Source organism: Trichosurus vulpecula, chromosome 4 (genome assembly GCF_011100635.1).
Source record: "Trichosurus vulpecula isolate mTriVul1 chromosome 4, mTriVul1.pri, whole genome shotgun sequence".
NCBI lineage: Eukaryota > Metazoa > Chordata > Mammalia > Diprotodontia > Phalangeridae > Trichosurus > Trichosurus vulpecula.
The window spans coordinates 115,938,202-115,961,783 of NC_050576.1; the positions used below are offsets into that span (position 1 = coordinate 115,938,202).

Consider the following 23,582-nt stretch of genomic DNA (forward strand, 5'->3'; position numbering starts at 1 on the left):
CCAGCTGGGCCTCGGCTTCCTAGTCTGTCCAATAAGGAGCCAGGGCCGGAGGATCCCTCGCACCCGGGACGTGTGCTGTGAGGGACGGGGAAGGGTGCGCAAGCAGGAGGATTCTGACGCTACGGGGGAGGCGGCCCGTACCCACTGTGCGTCCTTGAGCGCCGGCTCTCTGCACTGCTCGGGCAGGACGGCCCCCAGCTCCTGGATGAAGCGGCCGCACATCTTCAGCACGTCGGCCACAGCCTTCTGCGACGCGCAGCGCACCCGGAAGTCCTCCGCGGGGCCAGGGGACGAGGCCGGGCCTGAGGCTGTCCCTGTAGCCACAGCTTGCCTCTCCTCTTTCTCCTTCTCTTCTTCACCTTCCTTCTGCTCCGGCGGGCGCTCCGAGTTCCCCGCCATTTTCCCCCAAGTTCGAAATCGGCGGGGCACAGACTCCGGAAGCGGAAGGGCGGGGCTATAGAAAACCGGAAGTGTCCCGGAAGCTGGAGCCTTCGCGTTTGCGTTCTGCCGGGTAGGAGAGGGTAACCATGGGAGACGTGGCGCGCGGTTTCGTAGATTGTCACTGCCACATCTCCGCGCCCGACTTCGACCCGGTACGTGGGGCCGCGGTGGGGCGGGAGTGAGGAGCCCCGGGATCCGTCCATCGGATCCTGTGCTTTCCCACTTGCGTCCAGGCCCTTCTCGGCCTCTGGCTGCCACGCTCCAGTGTACTTGGGCTCCCTAGGCGTTGGCCGCCCCGGGGCAGGGAGAGCGCGAGCCCTGTGGGTGCTGCTGCCCTGCCCGTCTCGGGCAGAAGAGGAAGAGGGTGGTCTGTTGAGACTTCAGTGAGTCGACAAACATTTATTCAGCGCGTAGTATATGCCGGATAATGTGCGCTGGGGATGCAAAGGGCCCACAATCCCTGCTTTCGGTAATAGTAACTAACATCTATTTATATTTACTGACCCCGTGTTAGCACTGTGCTAAGGGATTTACAATTATTAGCCCACTCGATCCTCACAACCACCCTGGGAGGTAGATGGCTGATATCCATCCCCACTTCACAGATGGGAAAACTGAGGCAAAGAAAGGTTAAGTGACTTGCCCAGGGTCACACAGCTGGTAAGCGTCTGAGGCCAGATTTGCCCTCAGATCCTCCTAACTCCAGGCCCAGGACTCTATCTCCCGTTCCACCTAGCTGCCCAAAGAGCTCATAGTCTGATGCAGGAGACAAGGTACAAACAAGCTACAGTATATACAAAGTAACTTCAAGATCATCTACAGAAGGGCATCAGCTTCAAGGTGGAATCGGTCCTGGAGAAGGCAGTATTGTACTGGGAACTGGAAGGGGAAGCCTGAGAGTGTTCTAGGCATGAGAGACCCCCTGAATGTGAAGTGCTGAGGGCCCAGCCTCTGAAAGAAGCCTCCACCTGCTTGTGAAATCCCTAATAGAACCACCTGACAAGTGTCCGTGCAGCCAGCCTTTGCTCGAGCACCTCCGTTGCGGTTCGGCTTGCCTCCTGCTGCTTAGGAGCCCATTTTCGGACTGCCGGTTATGAGGGTGGACCTCCTTATGTGCAGTATGGACTTGGTTTTTTACATCTTCCCCCTGCAGTTTCTAGTACTCTGAGACTGAGCAGAACGAGTCATTGGACAGGCCTTAAAATGGGGGCAAAATAACACCCACCTCCCTTGGGGGTTGTTGTGAGGATTAAATGAAATAATATTTGTAAAGCATTTTGCAACTTCAGAAAGCTATATAAATACTAGCTATTATCTTAGATGCCAGGAATACAAAAATAAAACAGTCCTACCCTCCAAGAACTCAGTTTCTAATTCTTCAGGTATTCAAGGACAGCTCTCAGTGCCAGAGAGATGTTTTTGTTCAACCCATTTCAATTCCCAATTTGTATTTTATCTTCTGTAGTATAAACAGTAGAGAGGTATGGCACTCACTTGTGAAATGAAAGTTCAGGCTAACCCGCTGTAAGATAGATAAAAATAGGGTAGCAATAGCAACCCACCCCATATAAAAATCTGTTAATGCTGATCCAAACACACTACAAGTTATAGGATTTAGAGCCAAAGATGAATCCAAACTCACCTTTTTACAAATAAGGAAACTGAAGCATGGAGATACCCGCCATACAGGGCTTTATGCTTGATGCTTTTGAAATAAAGAACGTAGGCCTTGCTGTGAACAGCTCACAATCCGAAAGGTAGGCCTAGGGAATCTGTGTGAGGCTCTTGGGTAAGCCAGATTCCTGGGAAACCAAACAAGGGTGGGGAAAAAACATTCCCAAAGAGTTCAGGTGCTCAATATAGAGAAAACTGAATCCAGCTAGACCAATACGACCATTATTGAAGTATTTAGAAAAACTATGCTTCTAGTAAACAGCTAGGTCACACAGTGGATTGAGTTCTGTACTTGGAGTCAAGAAGACCTGAGTCTGAATCCAGCCCCAGACAGTAGCAGTGTGACCCTGAGCCTCTGCCTCAGTTTATCCATCTGTAAAACGAAAACAATAAAAACAACTACCTCCCAAAGTTGCTGTGAGGATCAAATGAGATAATATTGGCACATAGTAAGTGCTATATAAATGTTAGCAAGGAGGAGGAGGAGAGGTGTGAGATGAACCCTTGAACAAGAGGTAACCTATGCTGTAGTGGCTTACGGGAAAACTTCCATGGCGGGAGGGGGGGGAGTGTAGTATAAATGACAGGAAGAACATTGGGCAACAACAAGCAGATGTCATGCTTATTCCTCCCTCTGCCCTCTCTTGGTTTCTCAAGAAGGAGATCCTTAAGCTTATCAAGGTGCTGCCAGAAATCACCGTGGCTCCTTCCCCAGGGAAAAGCAGAACATTGTCTCCTCTCCAAAGGATGCTGTTCTAGGGTTTCACCTTTAGAATGTTAGGACTGGAAGGAACTAGAAATTATCTAGGCATAGGATCATAAGATTTAGGCCTGAAAGGACCTTAGCCTCTGGTTCTGCCTCTGCAATGTAACGATAAAACAATAGTTATGATAAGGTCATGTGACTTGGTCAGAATTATATAGATTATAAGAAGGAGAGCTGAGATTCAATCCCAAGTCTTCTAATTCCCATAGGGCTCTTTATAACTCTTTAAACTTGTCTTGATTTTCTTTACTTGTGAAAGCATTTCCCCCAAACCTTTCCATATTTATCACACATAAACACATAGCCTTATTTAATTTTAATAACTGATGTAAACATTAGCCAACTTGAAGACTCAGAAAGATGCTTATTGTTGTTAATAACACTACTATTTGCTTGGTTATTTATTAGTCCTTATTCATGATATTTTCTTCAGAGGCAGCATGGTCTGTTGGATAGATAGCTGGTCAGGTTTCATTCCTGCTTCTGACCCATACTGGCTATGTGACCCTGCACAAGACTCTCACTCTCTTAGTTAACCCAGGCAGCTCTCTAAGACTATAGGTCTCTGTATTGGTAGAGGGTTTCTTTGTCAGAGAATTCTTTATACCAATGAAATCATAGGTACAATCCATAACCCTCTTCTACTCATTCTCCTTCCTCTAAACTGCCCATCCCTTCTTACCATGCTGGCCATTTTTTTTTGAAAAGGATGTGGGGAAAGATGGACAACCTAGGTAGGACCAATATTTTGTAGGATCCACTTTGATTAAAAATAACCTTTATTCACCCTGTCCAATTTCATTAGGTCCCCTTGTTTAGCCTTAATTTTTGAAAACACTGCTGAGTTATGCGCTGTTATACATTGTTTAATATATCATTCTGTTCCTCTACATATATGCTAACTAAACCTGAACCAAATTTGGAGCTCTTAAATTGTCCTGTTTTCTATCTGTTGCCATTCCTTATGGTCCTTCAGCCAGTTTTCAAACTATACATATTATTTGATATATGAATATACATATTCATCTAAAATGTAATAATATATGTGTATATTTATGTCTTATAAGATATTTAAGATTAATTATCTTGTCTTTTAGGACCTTGAAGATGTGTTGGAGAGAGCCAAGAAGGTCGGTATCTACAGCCTGTACTAATTCTATGTAGAGATGGCTTAAAATTAGGAAATTTAGCTTCTCTGGTGACCTAGGCATTGGTAGCATTTCATGTTGGTTATTGAGTCTCACATTTTGATTATATTGAGGATATTGGATAAATTTAAAAATTTTCTGGAACATTTTTCTTTTGTCAAGAAAAACTACTAAAATAACAATACTCAGAAGACCTCTTGAGATCCATTTTAACTCTGGCTTTCTTTGATATCTCAGAGAAATGAAAGAGCAAAAATTAGATCCTAATTTTCCTTTCTATCGTAGCCAACTTTCAAAAAAACATGCTTGTGGAAAATGGGATTAACCAAGTTAGTTAAAATTCATAGATGATGTATAAGTCTTCTGGAACAAATGAAACTAACTCTCATTCACGCACTACTTTAAGGTTTACAAAGCACTTTCCTTATAGTAACCCTGAGAGCCAGGTAATAGAAATTTCGTTATCCTCATTTTAGTCTCAGAGACTTAGTCATGGTCACATGGCTTATAATATGTACTGTTTGGTGCTCTAAAGGCTTTATATGTTCTTGTTGCAGGCCAATGTGTCAGCCATTGTAACAGTTGCTGAACATTCAGGAGAGTTTGAAAAGATCATTCAGCTTTCAAAAAGGTAGCTCCTTTTTTTATTTATACATTTACATACATACATACAATGTATACATGTGTATATATACACACATACACATTTTTTTCACGCATATATGCACACACACATATATATCTTAGCATTAAAAGTAAATATGCTAAAATCAGTGAAGGCATAATCGTTTATAGACTGAGGTATGAAATTTATCATCTGACCATTATCAGTGCTTAGTGAAAGGGAACAGTGAAGCCAATTTTAATATGGTCTTGAACAAATGGGGGACTGTCAATGTTTTTTTCTGGTTATTTTCCAAAATGGGACAGTAGTATACATTTCCTGCTCTACTACTTGGTAACTGTTTCTCTATTTTTAGATATATGGGGTTTATTCTGCCATGCCTAGGTGTTCACCCTGTTCAGGGACTTCCATCAGAAAACCAACGAAGTGTCACTTTAAAGGTACTGTCAGGTGGATGAGTAATATTACTAAATGCACAAGCGACTGCTGGTAAAATCTGTTTTACTATTGTACTAAACTTCTGTTCCCTGGTATTTGCAGTGAACATATAACAGTTTTTCCTAGGGTCTTGTGTTCTATATTGTTTAGAAAAAATTTTTTCCACATTTATTTTAAAATAGTTGCTGACCATTTTGAAGAGGGGCCGCTGGGTGGCAGAGTGGATAGAGTGCTGGGCCTGGAATCAGGAAGACTCATCTTCCTGAGTTCAAATGTGGCCTTAGACTCTCACTAGCTGTGTGACCCTGGGCAAATCACTTAACCCTGCTTTCCTCGTTTCTTCATCTGTAAAATGACCTGGAGAAAGAATGGCAAACCATTCCAGTATCTTTGCTAAGAAACCCCCAAAAGGGGTCACGAAGAGTTGGGCATGACTGAAAAACTGAACAGCCACCATCGTTTTGAGGAAATGGAAATCTTTGAGTAGCTTCTTAATGGTTTCATGAACAAGGTCAGATATGAGACTATTATTTTTTACGGTGGTGATTCTCAGTTCTTGTATTGCAGTATTCCATTAACAAGTATTTATTAAGTACCTGCTATTTCCTAAGCACTGTACTAGAGGTGAAACAGGTACAGAGACAAAAATCAAACAGTCCCTGCCCTTGAGAAGTTTAAGTTTTATCAGAGGAATCAATATTTTGACTCCTCCCAAAGTTAGAAGTCATTGCTGCCTGCCTCAGTTATGGACTGATTAAAATTCACAGCATAAAAGCTGTTTAACTTAGTAGGGTAGTTATAATACAAAAATTAAGATTCATTAAACCTAATGATACTGCTCTATGGCTGGCAGGTGATTTGTATTAATACCTAATAGAAATTACAGAGTTCTTACCATGCAAATAACACAGAGTTTAATATTGTTCCAGTATATGTTTTGTCTCTCCCTTGATTTCTAAGTTCCTTAAAAACAGAATACATCTTTCTATTTCTTGGAAAATTTCCACAGTACCCAGTATCATATTGGGCATGTGGTAGGTGCTTAATAAATGATATTTTGGTTGATGGATTACACAAATCTTTAATATATGGTAACAGCTAGAGTGGAATATGGAACTTTTAGTTTGATATTTTGCATAATTCCATGTAACTAAACAACAAATTAAGGCTAGGTTTTAGGTTAAAATTCTGAGTGGCAAAAATTAGCTACTAAATCCTCGAACCCCCAAAGGTTCTGAGACATAAAGGGTTTTCTTTAACAACAGACTAGATATAATTAAAGTAATTCAAGATAAATAGGATTACTTAGTTATGTTTTAATTTATTTTATTTAAAACAATCTGATCTTTTCTTTTAGGATTTGGATGTAGCTTTACCAGTTATAGAAACTTATAAAGATCACTTGTTGGCAATTGGAGAGGTAAGCTCCCTTTGACTTAGTTAATAAGACTAACCAAAACTATTTCATCCCACAGAAAACACCTCATCTCTAGCTCGAAAACATTTCTTAATTTCTGTCCTAGTCATCAGATTTGCTTGGGGTGTGCCAGTCAATGGCACCGTGAGAGGCATTAAATTAGAAAATATGTTTACCGTCAGGGAGCTTATAGTCTGTGAGGGAAATTAAGACATGTACACAAATAACTAATAAAAAGAATAAGTTAAGAACCTAAGAGGTTTAAGTATGTGCTTTATCAGAATTGATAGTAGGAGAAGTCCATTTCTGGCTGTAGTGTTGGAGAAGATTTAAGGAAGGAGGTAGCATTTGAGTTAGGCCTGAAGCAAAGTGGAGTAATTAAAAATAAACAAGTTAAAATGTAGAGAGATTTTGGAGATGGAATCGATGGGCCTTACTGAATGTGGAATTCAGGTAGAGAGAAGCATCAAAGATGACTCTGTGATTACCAGCACAGGTGACTGGAGAATGGTGGTACCATTAAGAGAAATAGGAAAGCCAGGTCTTCACAGAATTTGAGAGCTAGAAGGGACCTTAGCAACCATATAGGCCACCCCATCCACTAAAGGAGTTCCCACTGTAACATACCTGAACAGTGATCATCCAACCTGAAGAAGGAATTAGAAGGAGGGGGATCTCATTTCACCACCACCTGAGACAAGCCATTCCACTTTTAGATAGTTCTAATTTAGTTTTTCCTAGTACCAGATCTAAATTTTTCTCTTTGCCACTTCTCCTTATTGCTTCTCATTTTGAAAAGAGCAGAACTAAACAGAAAAGTCTAATCTTGAAGACAGCTATTATATCCTCACCTGAGTCTTCTCTTCCCCAGCCTAAAAGTACCCAGTTCTTTCAGCTAATCTTTTTATGGCATGAACTCAAGGCCCTTCACTATCCTAGTTGCCCTCCTCTGGATACTCTCCAGCTTACCGGTGTCCTTGTAAAACTATGGCACCGAGAGCTGAACTTGGTTCTCTAGGTGAAGTTTGCCTAGGGCAGCGTGAATAGTGTGACTTTTGCTTCCCTGTTCCCAGAAGCCATGCTTCTCTTGAAGCAGCCCACAGTTGTTGCAATAAGCTATTGCACACCATACAGCTGACTCCTACTAGGAGTTATGGAGTATAAAGGGAGGAATATAAAGGACTCCCAGTAGGATGGTCTGAGCTTGCATGTCACTAGCATTTCCAGATCTTCAGAAAAATTGGTATCTATCCATGCCTCCTCATCTTTTTTCTGTTTGTGAAGTTGATTTTTTTTTGTACTCAAGTGCAAGACTTTACATTTATCCCTGTTGGAGTTCATTTTATTAGTTTCAGCCCAGTATTTGAGCCTGTGTAGATGCTTTTGTATCCTGACTCTGTTACCCAATATATTAGCTGTCCCTATCAGCTTACTTCATCTGCAAATATGCTGCCCATACCATCTTTGACTTTATCTAAGTCACTGATAAAAATGTTAACCTAGGAGAGATACTACACTAGAGACTTCCTGTCATTTTAACACTAAATCATTAACAACTACTCTTGGAGTCCATCCATCCAACCAATTCTGAATACGTCTGACTGTATTATTATCTAATTGATATCTCCCTTTCTACAATAATATGAGATATTCTAACAGAAGCCTTGCTAAAATCCCGATAAGCTAAATCCGTAATGTTCCCCTGATCTACTACTGTAGTATTACTGTCAAAAAAAGAAATGGGGTTAGTTTACCATTACTTTTTTTGATAAAGTTGCCTCCCACTCAAGCTATTCATCTACCTTCTCATTAATGATCTTCTCAACAGTTTTCCCTTTAGTTAACTAGCCCTTAGTTTGTGGACTCTGTTTTCTTCCCTTTTTAAAAATTATTTATTTATTTAATATTTTTAGTTTTCATCATTAATTTTCACAAGAGTTTGAATTACAAATTTTCTTGCTTTCTTCCCTTTTAAAAAAAATAGTACATTTGTCCGTCACCAGTTTTGTGGTAGCCCTCCCCTTTCTGGGGATCTTTCAGACATCATTGACAATGGCTCTGAAATTCCATCTGCCAGTTCTTTTAGGCCCCAAGGATGTAGTTCCTATGTGCCAGGTGACTTCATCAAGGGCAACTGAGTGCTCTCTTACTATCTCATTATTTTTCTTTTGTATCAGTGCCATGTTAGTTGTTTAGTTCTTTTATTTCCAGTGTAAAAGTCATTCTCCTCTATAGGGAAAAGAGAAACAAACAAAAAAATTGAACAGGTCTGCCTTTTTTCTCCTGTCAGTCATTGTTCAATCCACCCAAGCAAAGGACCTGGCCCTTCTATGATCTTCTTTTTCTCTTGGCATAACTAAAAAGGCCCTGTTATTGTTCTTAGCTCCCCTCACCAGCCTTAGCTCCTTTCAGACTTTAGCATTCCTAACACTTTTTATAGAACCATTCCACACTCTTATATTTATCATGTGTCACTTGGCCTTGCTTACATCTTCTCTCCACTTATTTTTAAAATCAAAGTTGGTTGGTGAGTGCCCCATAAATCTATACCAATGTCTTCAGACAAATCCTTTTCCTCCCAATGTTGGAGGCACAGTGTTTTCTATTGTATCTTCAGAATTTCATTACTGAGTATCTCCTATCCCTCCTGCTGTAACTTCCCCTGAAGCATCTTATTTCTTGGGAACCTATCTATCTTTCTTTTGAATTCACTGAGTTCTGTCTTCCTAAAACCTAAGGTACTTGCCAGAATCTGACCAGTTTTTCTCTTCTTTCATAAACTCTAGAATGGGGTGAGTATTTGTTTTCCTCCAAGGTTCCTGTTATTTCCATCCCAATAACTAGTTCCTCTCTGTTAGTGAGAAAACGATTCAGAATAGAATCTCCCTTCAAGAATGAAGTTATTATTACTGAGGCAAGTTAAGAAGTTTTTAGCTACCTTATTTTTGGCAGAAAGGGACCCCCATCTGATGTCTGGGGGAAGTCCCTCTTCACTGCTGTATTATACCTCTGTTCCTCAACTCCCCTTCTCTTTCTTCCTATAAAGATAATAAATTCAGTTCAAGGACCTGGAGGATATCCAGATGGTGATATCCTGTGAGCAGAGCATAAGAGATATTAGAATAGAGTTAGAGATTATACATATAGAAGCCACAGTTGAGAATGTTCTTTCTGAAGAGGTAGTTGAAGCTGGGATCTTGGAGTAGATGACACTATTCAAGAGAAAGAGTATGGAAAGAATAGTGGGCCAAAGACGAAGCCTTTGGTAGTACCTACAGTTAGTAGAAAGAACAGAAGTGAAGCAGAACTCCTCAGTAAGCTTGAGAAATTAGAGAGTAGACTGATGTTCTCCCCACAGGTACTTGTCTTCATCTTCTGTATACTTAACCATTTTTCCTTCCTTTAAAAAAAAAGTCAGTTATTTGATTTGGAACAGTTTTTAGACTTCTGCATAAGTAATTCTGAAATTGAATTTAAAGAAATTCAAAGTCTCAAATGAAGATCTCTGATCTAATATAAATATTTTCCAGTGGATAAAGCATGTACATCACTTGGTAGCATTGAAGATAATAGATTCTAATTCTTGAACTCTTATTTAAGCAAAGTCTAGGTTTTAGCAATACATTTGTGCACAAGGAATGGTTTTTCTTTTGTTATTTATTTGTTTAGAGTTAAGTCACCAAAACTGCAACCCTTTCTTTTATCTATTTGCAGGTTGGATTAGATTTCTCTCCAAAATTTGCCAGGACTGACGAGCACAAGGAGGAGCAGAGACAAGTCCTGATTAAACAGATCCAATTAGCTAAAAGACTAGATTTGCCGTTGTAGGTTAAGTTTTTTAAATGTTAGCATTCAACATTTATTAAGCATCTACTACTACATTCAAGATTCTGAGTGAGGTTCGGGGGAAACACAGCTAAGACTTGGGCCCCCTTAAGAGGCTTACAGTCTGGCAGAAGTGCTAAGACGTATAGACAAATAACTTTAATAGAAATCAGAATATGACGACGTACAAGAAGAGTACAAACAAAATGTTTTCAATTCAGATGAGAGACCGCTGCCTACTGTAGTGGGACTTGAGAGAAGGCTTTGTGGAGGAAATGATGTTTTAGCTGGGCCTCCAAGGATTTCAATAGGTAGAGAGGGGAAGATGGGCATTTGAGATTCAGGGAAGAGCATGGTCAAAGGAGGTGAGCATCAGGAAAGCCTAGGACATGTGCAGAAGGGAGCGGGTTTGCCTGGAGTGAAGAGGATAGTAGAGAGAATAGGATCATAGATTTGGAGCTGGAAGGAATCTTAAAGATCCAGCTCCCTCACTTTACAGAAGAAGAAATTGTGGCCTAAAGATATTAAATGATTTGTCCAAGGTCACTCAAAGATTAAGTGACAGAACCAAGATCTGAGACCAGGTTGTCTGACTCCAAATCTGACGCCCTTTCCACTGCACTAGAGTCATGTAAGATGAGTAGAGATTGGCCATGAGGGCTTTGAATGGCAAGCTAAGGAGCCAGTGATCAAAGTGATTCTCCTTAGAAAGAGTTTTTACTTTCCCTCTCTCAAGGACTGCTGTGTAATTAGAATAAACATAATAGTCTGCTTTCTGTAGCCTTTTAGCCATAGGAGAAATGTGATTTTATTTAATAGGAATGTTCACTCACGCTCAGCAGGCAGACCAACTATTAATCTGCTACGTAAGGAAGGTGAGTGGGTTTTGGGGCAGCATGTGTTTCTCTAAGCAAAGGATACCTTTTATTTGTAGTACAAGCATCACAAAACTAAGTGGGGTCATTAGTCTGTTGGCCACAAAGTACTATATGGCCTACTTTCCCCAGAATAAGAATCTGTCTTTAATAGTATTTAATTTTTTTCCCAATTACATGTAAAAAGAATGTTTTCAGCATTCTCTTTCATAAGATTTTGAGTTCCAAACTTTTTCCTCCATCCCCTCTCTTCTCCCAAGACAGCAGGCATTCTGATATAGGTTATACATGCACAATCATATTAAACTTATTTCCACATTAGTCATGTTGTGAAAGAAGAATCAGAACAAAAGGGAAAAATCAAGAGAGGAAAAATAAGGTGGAAACAGTATGCTTCTATTTGCATTCAGACTCCACAGTTCTTTCTCTGGATGTGGATAGCATCCATCATAAGTTTTGGAATTTTCTTAGATCATTGTATTGCTGAGAAGAGACAAGTCTATCAAAGTTGATTATCACACAATGTTACTGTTACTGTGTACAGTGTTCTCCTGATATGTGTTTTGAAGCCCTCTGGAACCTTGGGAGCAAGAAATGTATGTCGGGGCGGAACCAAGATGACGGCTGAAAAGCAGGGACTAGCGTGACCTCCCCGCCAAGCACCTCCAAAAACTTATAAAAAATGGCTCTGAACCAATTCTAGAACTGAAGAACCTACAAAACAGCAGAGGGAAGCAGGGCTCTAGCCCAGGACAGCCTGGATGGTCTCTGGGTGGGGTCTATCCCGCATGGAGCTGGGAGCAGAGCGGAGCAGAGCCCAGCATGAGCGAGGCGGACCAACCAGACCTGGAGCCGGGCGGAGTGTGCCCTAGTGCCCTGAATCAGTGAGGTGCAACAGTTACCAGACTTCTCAACCCACAAACACCAAAGACAACAGAGAAGGTTAGTGGGAAAAGCTGCGGGAGTGGAAGGAGTTCATGGTTCGACTACCGCCCCGGGGGCAGCAGAGATGGGGCAGCTACAGAACTACAGCTTCTGGCCCCAGGCCCACCTGGTGGGAGGAATTAAGTGGCAGATCAGAGCAGGAGTGCGCAGCCTGCTGAAGATCTAAGCCCATCCGGGTTGGGGGTCCTTGGGGAAGGAGGAGTGCTGGTGTGGCAGAGCTGGCACATCCCCCCAAGCTTGGAACATAGTTCTCTTAACTCTACAAGCAGTCATACCCTGCTGAAAAACTCAAGGGTCAAGTTAGTTTACTGGGAACATGGCCAGGCAGTGAAAACATACCCAGATTTAGTCTCAGACTTTGGATTCTTTCTTTGCTGACAAAGAAGACCAAAACATACAGCCAGAAGAAGTCAACAAAGTCCAAGAGCCTATAACAAAAGCCTCCAAGAAAAACATGAACTGGTCTCAGGCCATGGAAGAGCTCAAAAAGAATTTGGAAAAGCAAGTTAGAGAATTAGAGGAAAAATTGGGAAGAGAAATGAGAAGGATGCGAGAAAACCATGAAAAACAAGTCAATGACTTGCTAAAGGAGACCCAAAAAAATACTGAAAAATATACTGAAGAAAACAACACCTTAAAAAATAGGCTAACTCAAATGGCAAAAGAGCTCCAAAAAGCCAATGAGGCTTTAGAAGAATGCCTTGAAAGGCAGAATTAGCCAAATGGAAAAGGAGGTCCAAAAGACCACTGAAGAAAATACTACCTTAAAAATTAGATTGGAGCAAGTGGAAGCTAGTGACTTGATGAGAAATCAAGATATTATAAAACAGAACCAAAGGAACGAAAAAAAATGGAAGACAATGTAAAATATCTCATTGGAAAAACCACTGACCTGGAAAATAGATCCAGGAGAGATAATTTTAAAATTATTGGACTACTTGAAAGCCATGATCAAAAAAAGAGCTTAGATATCATCTTTCAAGAATTTATCAAGGAGAACTGCCCTGATATTCTAGAGCCACAGGGCAAAATAGAAATTGAAAGAATCCACCAATCGCCTCCTCAAATACATCCCAAAAAGAAATCTCCTAGGAATATTGTCGCCAAATTCCAGAGCTCCCAGATCAAAGAGAAAATACTGTAAGCAGCCAGAAAGAAACAATTTGAGTATTGTGGAAACACAATCAGAATAACCCAAGATCTAGCAGCTTCTACATCAAGAGATTGAAGGGCTTGGAATACGATATTCTGGAGGTTAATGGAGCTAGGATTAAAACCAAGAATCACATACCCAGCAAAACTGAGTATCATGCTCCAAGGCAAAGTATGGGTTTTCAATAAAATAGAGGACTTTCAAGCTTTCTCAGTGAAAAGACCAGAGCTGAGTAAAACATTTGACTTTCAAACACAAGAATCAAGAGAAGCATGAAAAGGTAATCAAGAAATGGAAATTGCAAGGGACTTACTAAAGTTGAACTGTTTTGTTTACACTCCTACATGGAAAGATGATGTGTATGATTCATGAGACCTCAGTATTAGAGTAGCTGAAGGGAATATGCATATATATATATATATTATATGTTTATGTATATATATATGTATATGTGAGTGTGTATATATGTATGTGTATAGAGAGAGAGAGCATGGGCACAGGGTGAGTTGAAGATGAAGGGAAGATATCTAAAAGAAATAAAATCAAATTAAGGGATGAGAGAGGAATATATTGAGAAACGGAGATAGGGAGAGATAGAATGGGGTAAATTATCTCGCATAAAAGTGGCAAGAAAAAACAGTTCTCTAGGAAGAGAAGAGAAGTCAGGTGAGGGGGAATGAGTGAATCTTGCTCTCATCAGATTTGACCTGAGGAGGGAATATCACATACTCAACTGGGTATCTTACCCCACAGGAAAAAAGGAGGAAGAAGATAAAAAAAGGGGGGGGATGATAGAAGGGAGGGCAGATGGGGGTGGAGGTAATCAAAAACAAACACTTCCGAAAGGGGACAGGGTCAAGGGAGAAAATTCAATAAAGGGGGATAGGTTAGGAAGGAGCAAAATATAGTGAGTCTTTCACAACATGAATATTGTGGAAGGATTATACATAATGATACACATGTGGCCTATGTTGAATTGCTTGACTTCTTAGGGAGGGTGGGTGGGAAGGAAAGAGGGGAGAGAATTTGGAACTCAAAGTTTTAAAAACAGATGTTCAAAAACAAACAAAAACGAAAGTTTTTGCATGCAACTAGAAAATAAGATACACAGGCAATGGGGCGTAGAAATTTATCTTGCCCTACAAGAAAGGAAGGGAAAAGGGGATGGGAGGGGAGTGGGGTGACAGAAGGGAGGGCTGACTGGGGAAGAGGGCAACCAGAATATACGCCATCTTGGAGTCGGGGGGAGGGTAGAAATGGGGAGAAAATTTGTAATTCAAACTCTTGTGAAAATCAATGCTGAAAACTAAATATATTAAATAAAAAAAAATAGGCCTACATTATCCAAGGGAGAAAAAAAAAGAAATGTATGTTGGATGTTCATGAGAAGGAGGTTAATTTGGTTCTACTGTATCAATAGAATATTGTTAGCTTAACTATTAAGTTTGTAGGCCATTTACCTCTCTTGTTCTCCATCTCTCAACTAATGACTTAGATCACTTCTCTACGGTAAATATATTTGTCCATTTGGTTATATGAAGGCAGCTCTGGAAAAGGTTTGGTAATACAGAAGATTAAAATTACTGAATATAAAAGTGTAGTAGCCCAAACCATCTTGAGCCACTCTGACTTGATCTGCCAGTCTGGCCATGGCTGATTTCGATTTATGCGGCCCACCTACAAACATAGAAATTTACATATATGCTTTAGTAAACAAAGCCCAGCTACCGCAGAGCTCTCACTAAAATGGCAAATCAAAATATATTGTCTATTGTTTCAATAAAAAGCTAAGGTTGGACAGCCCTGAGCTAGATGATCTCTTGGGACCTTTTCAGTTCTAAAATTCTGTGATTCTGTAGCTCAAAGTCTGTATTATACTTATGCTACCCTAAAGGGTTATCTAGAGGAAAGCATTTTGTAAATCTTGAAGTGCCATATAAATGGGAGGTTTCTTCCTTACTACCATTGTTTTCCAAGGCTAGGGATACTCACGAATTGACTATATCACCTTTTCTAATAATTGATGGAATACCATACATTCTTTCAAGTTTTAAAGATCAAGAAGTGACATCCTGTTATCATTGTGGTTGTCTTTTACTTAAAACCTCTGATCTCTCTTTTTCGGTTTTATTAATGGAGAAAGTTCTTTTAAAGCAATCAGAATGAAATGTTTATCTTTTCTTTTTGAGAGGTGCTGAAAAGGTGCTGATGCATGCGTTTGATGGCCGCCCATCTGTAGCCATGGAAGGAGTGAGCGCAGGATACTTTTTTTCAATTCCTCCTTCTTCTGCAAAGAGTGAACAGGTGAACTCATTCTCTACACTTCAGCATGGTGATTATAATCTACCAAACAAACTTTAGTTTACTTTCCTGGTATTGTTAGATGCTGTGCAAAAGTTAAGCTTAAATTGCATATTTGCCTACCAATGTCTAGAGACATTAGAAAAATAAATACAGAGAGAAATTAAGAAAAAGGAAGGATTTTTTTTTGTTTTTATTATTAATAAAAGAGAATTCATATTTTGTAGTTATGTCTAACAGTGCTAGATATATTTTAAGGGAGAAAATCCCATGTCTTTTTTTTCCAGCAAATACTTGATAACCAAATGGCTTTTTTCTTCTTGGTTAAAAATCCCATGAGATGGAAATTCCATTCCCAAAAAAAGTAGTTAATTTAGCATTATCAAACAGTGTATCAAATGATAATATTTTTCATGCTGTGGTAGCATAGTTGGATGCCGGGTAGAAAGAAATCATTCCTTGGGACCATGTAATCCCAATTCTGATATTGCCAATAGAATTGTTTTCTAAACCACAAAGCCTTTGAATATTATGAAATATAGTAGGTAAGAAAGGAGTACCAATTAGGAGCACTAAATTATAGTTTAAATACAATACTTCACAGTAGATGAAGAATTAACATTTCAGTGGGAATGTGATATTTGACAACTTGCCAGGTGAGCCCCTTTCCTATTATTGGCCTCGTTATTCCTTTGGGAAATACTTTTTAGTATCTAGTACAGGGAGCTGTAGTATATCAGAAATAGCACTAGATTTGGGGTCAAAAAATCTGGGTTTTAACCATGGCCTCACCACTGAATAGCTGTATGACCTTAGACATGTTTCTTCATCTGTAAAGTGTAATACCTGTCCTGCTGTTTCACAGAGTTGTCATTAGGATAAAAGGAAGTAACTTATGGAAAGAGCTTTACGTACAGTAAAGTGCTACATAGCAATAATTATTAAAATGCGTAATAAATATGACAGCATTCTCATATTTTCAATACAGGCATAAAGCTTATATTTACCTTCCTCTCTCATATTTTAATACTTAATAGCTTTTATTTTTCCTCTAAGAAAGAGAAACTTATAAAGCAGCTGCCTTTGTCTTCCATATGCTTGGAAACGGATTCACCTGTGCTGGGACTAGTAAAAGAGGTAAATGGCACTTCTATTTTAAAGCTCTCAGGGATGTTTGCAATTCTTACATATTTTTAAATTGTAGTTTAAATACAATATAGAGGGAATTGGACTAAAACTTACCCTATAGTTTCTCAGTGTTATGTTAGGCCTTTTTTTTTTTTTAATGTAGTTGTTATACTCTGAGAGTCCTGCTATGACCTGGGGTTTTTACTAATTCATGTGGAATTTCTGCTTTCTGTAATATCTCCCATTTTGTTATAGAAGTGTATAGACACATTATAAAATAGTATAGAGAGAGCTATGCTTAGAGTCAAGAAAACCTGGGTTCAGGTTCCACATCTGACACATTCCTGGCACTGTGATGCTGGACAAGTCACCTAACCTCTGTGTCCTAGGGAACTTTCTAAAAGTCTTAGTTGAAGAGCAGTTGGTGATCTGCATTGGTAAAGAGCATTTCTGTGCTGGGTGTTCCTTGAACTAATGAAATCACAGGTTTGGACCTGGACCCAAAGAAGCAGGGGAGAGCAGGGAAGAGACCGTATATGCTTTGGCTGCTCCTTATAGTCTCTTAACAGCGCATCATTTATTCACATATGGGTGCTTTGTGAAGTTTCTTTTGGTGATGTTGCTGTAAGTACTTGAGAGAATGTTGCTTAGTGTTCCTATTTCCATCCCTCAGCTTGGTGACCCTACTCACTTCTAAGTTCCAAGGTATACTACGTGAGGTGGTAGGGGGTCGTGGAGGATGTGGGCTATTTGTGCTACCATCTATTTAATGATCCCACTATCTAGAAGCATCTGTATCACCCAGCTTTTATGTCGGTGGCAAACACAAGCATATGACTCCCCTTTTTACATCGAGCTTGAAATTAATAATTAGAAAGCCATAGAACAAAGTTACCCCTGTGAAATCTTTTGAGGAATGTTGTATGATTTTGACAAATGTATGGGAGATACTTTGTCAGACAATAGCCTTCAAGGTGGCACTTTCCTCTATTGAATCAAATGTTTTTTAAGTCAATGCACAAATGCACTGGGATCTTGTGTCCTCTGCACCTTTTAGTCTGTTATGGAATTGATAATTAAGGCTTCTTAGAATATCATTTGTGAAAACCTCACTTCTCATACCTTCATCAAGGATGCTCCAGATGCCTAAGTAATTTATTCTCATAGAGATTTTATAAAAATGGAAAAATAAGGTTGTGTGTTGGTAATCATTTTCTCTGTCATCTCTTTTGGTGATAAAGAAAAACTATAGAAATATTTATAGATTTTTCCATTTTTCATCTATTCTTTGTCCTAAGTTTCATCCTTAAATGCCCCTGAAATGATAAGGCTTTTTTGTATTTTTTGTACAGTTGTTTTTCTCTCCATTGCTTTTTATTGTTCTGAGGCAGTACCGTTTGTAATCTCCCACCATCTTCCATTAAATTTTATAAACAAATTTATTTACCAATTTGGCTTCTACATTTACCTGTTTGACTGAGTCAGCTTTTAGAGTCTCTTAGTCTCCTTGTTGAGATGGATTTTTAAAAACTAGTTAAACTTCTTTAGGAAATGATAATAATCTGTATTGGTGTCCTTTTGTCTATCTTTTCATTTTTTAAAATAGCAATTTAAATAGTTCAAAAAGTTGGGTTAAAATTGCCTTATTTGTATAATATGTCTTCTCATTTTAATTTTTTCTTCTTGTTTGATATTGATTTTAATCTTTACCAAATCAGCGCTCTGATAAATACAAACAGCTGATTCATAAATGACTCACAAATCAGAAACAAGTTGTTCCCTGTCTGTTAAAATCAGTTGAATATTTTTGGTGGGTTGGGGTTTGGTTTTGTTTTTGGCCCAGGAAGCGGGGCAGGGTTGGAGGAATATCCCTCATGTCTAATGACTTCCAGCTCTCTTTTTAAAGAAAGAGTTAATGATATATGTTTGAGGCTTCTGTGTAGTCTTCAAGCCTTTGACCTTTCTCATTTCTTAGCTTTGAACCATATTTTCCGGCAAGGTTTTTTTGCTGTCCTTCCCACTACCCAGCTTTGCATTGAAACCACTAAGTGTACTTTGATCTCATTTGAAGGTGAAGGAGTCTTAGGGTCTTCATAAAATTTCTCTTCACTCTTGCTACAGCTATTGTACAAACACTGCAGTTACCTTCATGGTGGTACTTTTCCTTACACTCATCATGAGCACTGTAGTATGAGTTAATCTAGTGTTCCATGAGATGACATTTCTTATTGCCTTTGAGCATATGTTAAAAACAACTCTGATAACTCTTAATAGCCACATCTTAATTTGTCCTTTAAAGTCCCATCACTGCAGAAGTGAAAAGGGATCATTTTGCATTTTTCTTTGTTTCATAAATAGCCATAGCTTCAGGATTCATCACCAAGTGGCCAGGATACTGGTGTTGGGCGCCCCTGTAACTAGCCAGGTTATCCCTTGAAAGCAGACATAGTCTCTTTTAAGTTATCTAATGGACTATAAGTACTTAGTCATCCCTAGTGATTTTTTCAGGCAGAGCATGATGAACATGTATGCTTTTGCATACACTGCTAGGGCAGTGGCATGTTTGAAAATAAAGGACAGTGACTAGATTTTTGTTTTCATTGCTCTCTCAAGTTTCTCTTGCCTGTCTTATTTCTCTCAGGTCCCGGAAATCTGGGACTATTGGGTGTCATAGCTCATCAGGCCTATTCTTTCTGTGTCACAGGAGCGGAATGAACCTAAGAACATTTCCATTTCTGCAGAATTCATTGCCCAGGTGAAAGGGATCTCAGTGGAAGAAGTTATGGAAGCGACAACTCAGAATGCTCTGAAATTGTTTCCCAAACTCCAGCATCTGCTTCCAAAATAACCTGCCAGATTCCCTCCAGGAAAATCATTTCCTAATATACCACTAGGTGGCAGCATTGAAGGAAAATACATCTTCTGACTAAAGAAAGAGCATGGACTGGACAGGGGCCACCAGCATGGAGCCATGAGAACTTTAAATTGTTATCGGTTGAGTTTATGCAGAGCAAACTTGACTGGCATTTCTGGAGCTAGGGTTTAGTTCCAGCTCTACCGTCGACTATATGCAATGATAGTGTGCGAGTGAGTTAATGATGTATGTTTGAGGCTTCTGTGTAGTCTTCAAGTCTTCCATCAAAATCGATCAAATGCTGAGGGAGGAGCATGGGAACAAATGCTGCTGTTGCTGATCTTGCTTCTGCCTCCACCAGTGCCTCATGGAACAGTGCTTTCATTTATTCAGGTTAAGGAAGTTCACGTAGGCGAGAGACAGGCACTGTCTAATCCCCTTTTTTTTAGTGCTTGGCAAGTGCTGTACCCAAACGTTACCTAATAAATGTCAGTTTTGCTTCAGTCTGAATTTTGTCACATTTCACATTTATTTCATGTAGATTAAGAAAAGTTTGATTTTAAACATCAACGTTTTTTAGTAAGTACAGCAATATTATATTTTCATATTTATAATATGAAGTATACCTATATGACGGAACATACAAATTTGTAATTTTCCCCCCAAAATTTGTGTAATCACCAAGTTATTATTGCCAAATTGCCATTTGAGTCCAGTATTAATAAAACTTGGTATATAAATATATATTCTATAAAGAACGTGAGCCACAAATAGGAGATATCTATTTCCTATAAGCCTAGCACAGAGCCTTGCCCTATCTGGCACCAGGACCCATGAGATGATCATATCCTCTTGTCTGTTACCCTGCTTCTGGTAATCTCTACTGCTTCTTTATTTTTTAGTGATCTGGTGGGAAGGAGATAAGAATATATGTGTGAACCACTGGTAGAGCACTACAAAAAGTTTCAATTTACACTTATATGTAAACTGGTAGAGCAAAAGATATCCCTCATCTTTATATTTTTGCTACTGTGATTCTATCTAAGGTAATTGTCATCAGTTTTTTCTTATCAGTTATTTATTAACCTGGTTAGTTATGTTAACCTTTAGATGTCACTGTCACTCATAAAGTCCCATAAGACAGTGTTTACAGAATCCTAGATGTTCAGAATGGGAACGGTTTAGAGGTTATCTAGTTCATATATGAACACTTCCAGGACAGAGAAAAATACCACCTCGTAGGGAAACCCACCACCTCTTGAAGCAATGCATTCTACTTTTGAATAACTTTAATTGTTAGGAAATTTTTCCCATGTCAAGTCTAAATTTGCCTCTCTGCAACCTGTACCCATTGCTCCTACTTCTGCCTTCTGGGACTTACGAGAACAAGAGTGATCCCCTTTGCACATGACACAACCCTTTAGATAAAGATGACTTTAATGTTTCCAGGAAATTTTCTCTGTTCTAGGAGGAAACATCCCCAGTATATAGGAAGTTCTCCAGTTCTTTGCCATCCTGGTCGTCCTTCTTTGGACATATTACACCTTATTCAGAGTACTTTTTGAAATACGGTATCCAGAGTTGAACACTACTCCAGAGGTTTTATCAAGGCAGAGAACAGCAAAGACTATGTACTTCCCTCATTCAGGGCACTAATCCTCATTGAATAAGATCACATCTTTTTTGGAGAGTTGGCTCATACGGAGCTTGCAGTTTGTATTTGTGCTTCATGATCCAACTCAAGCCTTTTATGACCATCCCAGATCCCACTGATTTCTTCTTTCCCTAAACTCTTAGGGCATTTATTATATGCTGCTTTACACTACTCATCTTTCTACTTCATGACCCTGGGCTATTGAAGAATATGTTTTGATTCCTCTCTCTTCCTCACCCTACACATCCAGTGAGTTGTCAGATCTTGTCCTCTATATTTCTACAACATCTTTTGCATTTGACCCCTTTTCTCTACTTATGCAGTGACCACCTTAGTACAGGTCCTCATTACTTCTCTCCTGGATCATTCCAGTGGCCTCCTAGTTGGCCTCATTGCATCAAGTCCACCCACTCCCGCCACTCCAATTTGGCCTCCACACAGCTGCCAAAGTGATTTTCCTTAAGATCAGATACGACCATCTCATTCCCCTACTCAATAAACTCCAGTGGTTCTAAGATAAAACATAAACTTTGGCTTATAAAGCCCCTCATGACCTGGACCCAGCTTATCTATCCAACCTCATTGGACATTTTACTAACAACACCCCCACACCCAATGTGCTCACTCTCCAAACTAGCCTCTCTGTTCATCACATGAGCCTCTGCATCTCTTGTTTCTGTGCCTTTCCACTAGCCACCTCTATTTCCATGTAGGATGCATTCCTCCAGAGCCCCCTCATAATATGCTTCTCTTCCTCAAAGCTGTAACTCAAATACTACCTTCTACATGAAACCTCTCCTAATCCTCTCTAACTACTAGTGCCAACCCAAACTACTTTGTACTTACTTTGCATTTATTTTACAAGTATATATACTATAATGTGTGTATATATCCTCATGTATATGTATGTATGTATCCACAGACAAGCACTTGTCTTCTCCCCTTAGAATGTAGGCTTTTCGAGAGTGAGAACTATTTCATTCTTTGTATCCCCAGAGCCTGGCTAGGAGCTTAATAAAGGCTTGTTGATTGATGCCAGCATAATGCAAGCTTTGGCACACTCTACCTGGCTAAAAAGGCAGAGTACGGTCTCAACCACAGATTGTGTCTGCTATCTAGAGATCTGCCTAGCTAAGTACAGAAAGGCTCATCACTACTAGGTTAACAATTAGGGGATGAATTTTTAGTCATGGCATCCTGTAAAACATGAGAAAAATACAATGTTGCCCTCATTCCTGTGTAGCTCCCTTCTTCTTCAAGGATGGTGGCAAATTGTTGGAATGGTGGAGCAGAGAGTGCTAAGAATTTCAAATTTTAGATCATCTCTAAGCATCAATTTAATGTTGGTATTAAGAAAGTGAGATCCTTATTCAACAACCAAATAGATGATCTATTACTGGAGGAACTGGACTATATTATTATTGACATCTTTGCTTTCAGTGAAAAAAGATAAAAGACAAATTACAGCTAAACAGAAGGTTGACTCACATGTCCTCCATGAAGAGGCAAATAAATGATTCAGCAGTTAGTTTTATCATATTCCTGAAGGCAACAAGAGGCATTATTTCATGAGACAGTCACTTTGTTTTGCACTGCTCAGGATGAGCATAAACTAAAAGACCACCATGAAAATAATTGCAGCTTATGTGGCATGAGCTGTTGCAGAGAAGGAAAGGGTTCATCTATGAAAAACTGGACAAGATCCTTCAAACCAAGATAACATACACATCGATATTTGGTAACTTCAGTATGAAAGTGGACGTTGGGGAAGACAATGAAAGAATATGGTTCAAGATTAAGAAATGAAAGCGGTCAGGGATTGGTATACTAGTGAATTTCTTTAAGAGAGTTGGGGGGTTGGGGGGATGAGGCAAGACGGCAGCTGGAAAGCAGGGACTTGCGTGAGCTCCCCACCAGGTCCCTCCAAACACCTATAAACAATGGCTCTGAACAAATTCTAGAACTGCAGAACCCATGAAATAGCAGAGGGAAGCAGGGTTCCAGGCCAGGACAGCCTGGATGGTCGCAGGGTAAGGTTTATTGCATGGAACTGGGAGCGGAACTGAGCAGAGCCCAGCGTAAGCCGCGCCCGGACCAACCAGACCGGGAGCCAAGTGGAACAGTGAGCTGTGGCAGTTACCAGACTTCTCAACCCACAAACACCAAAGACAACAGAGAAGGTTAGTGGGAAAAGCTGCTGGGACAGAGTGAAAGGAGTTTGCCCCTGCCCCAGAGAGTGTTGGAGGTGGTGCAGCTCTGAGGCTGCTTACAAAGCTACAGCTGCAGTTGCTTCCGGCCCCAGGCCCACCTGGTGGGAGGAATTAAGTGGCGGATCAGA

At 39.9% G+C, this 23,582-nt stretch overlaps 2 protein-coding genes across 3 annotated transcripts in view; one reads left to right on the forward strand and one right to left on the reverse strand.

Moving 5' to 3' along the window:
- Positions 1-399, reverse strand: part of NSL1 (NSL1 component of MIS12 kinetochore complex) — a 30,295-nt gene extending 29,896 nt beyond the window's left edge. The window contains exon 1 of the mRNA XM_036757666.1: positions 142-399. Within this exon, the coding sequence (XP_036613561.1) occupies positions 142-399 (258 nt within the window). The remainder of the gene's footprint in view (positions 1-141) is intronic.
- On the forward strand, positions 119-20,100 carry TATDN3 (TatD DNase domain containing 3). Of its 2 annotated transcripts, none has more exons than XM_036757667.1 (10): positions 119-593; positions 3,979-4,011; positions 4,587-4,660; positions 5,010-5,094; positions 6,450-6,512; positions 10,224-10,333; positions 11,154-11,209; positions 15,499-15,611; positions 16,665-16,745; positions 19,441-20,100. In XM_036757667.1, exons 1-10 carry the CDS (start codon positions 528-530, stop codon positions 19,582-19,584), a joined length of 825 nt encoding a protein of 274 aa, XP_036613562.1. In that variant the 5' UTR covers positions 119-527; the 3' UTR covers positions 19,585-20,100. The 2 variants fall into 2 exon arrangements, with proteins under 2 accessions (XP_036613562.1, XP_036613563.1); XM_036757668.1 differs by having other exon boundaries at positions 496-910.
- Positions 20,101-23,582: the final 3,482 nt, after the last annotated feature.

Excerpts from the sequence above, each read along its gene's own strand:
- TATDN3 (XM_036757667.1), top strand. The coding sequence starts at position 528 with ATGGGAGACGTGGCGCGCGGTTTCGTAGATTGTCACTGCCACATCTCC. Across the intron at positions 594-3,978 it reads CCGCGCCCGACTTCGACCCG|GACCTTGAAGATGTGTTGGA; the intron begins GTACGTGGGGCC and ends CTTGTCTTTTAG. Across the intron at positions 6,513-10,223 it reads ACTTGTTGGCAATTGGAGAG|GTTGGATTAGATTTCTCTCC; the intron begins GTAAGCTCCCTT and ends ATCTATTTGCAG.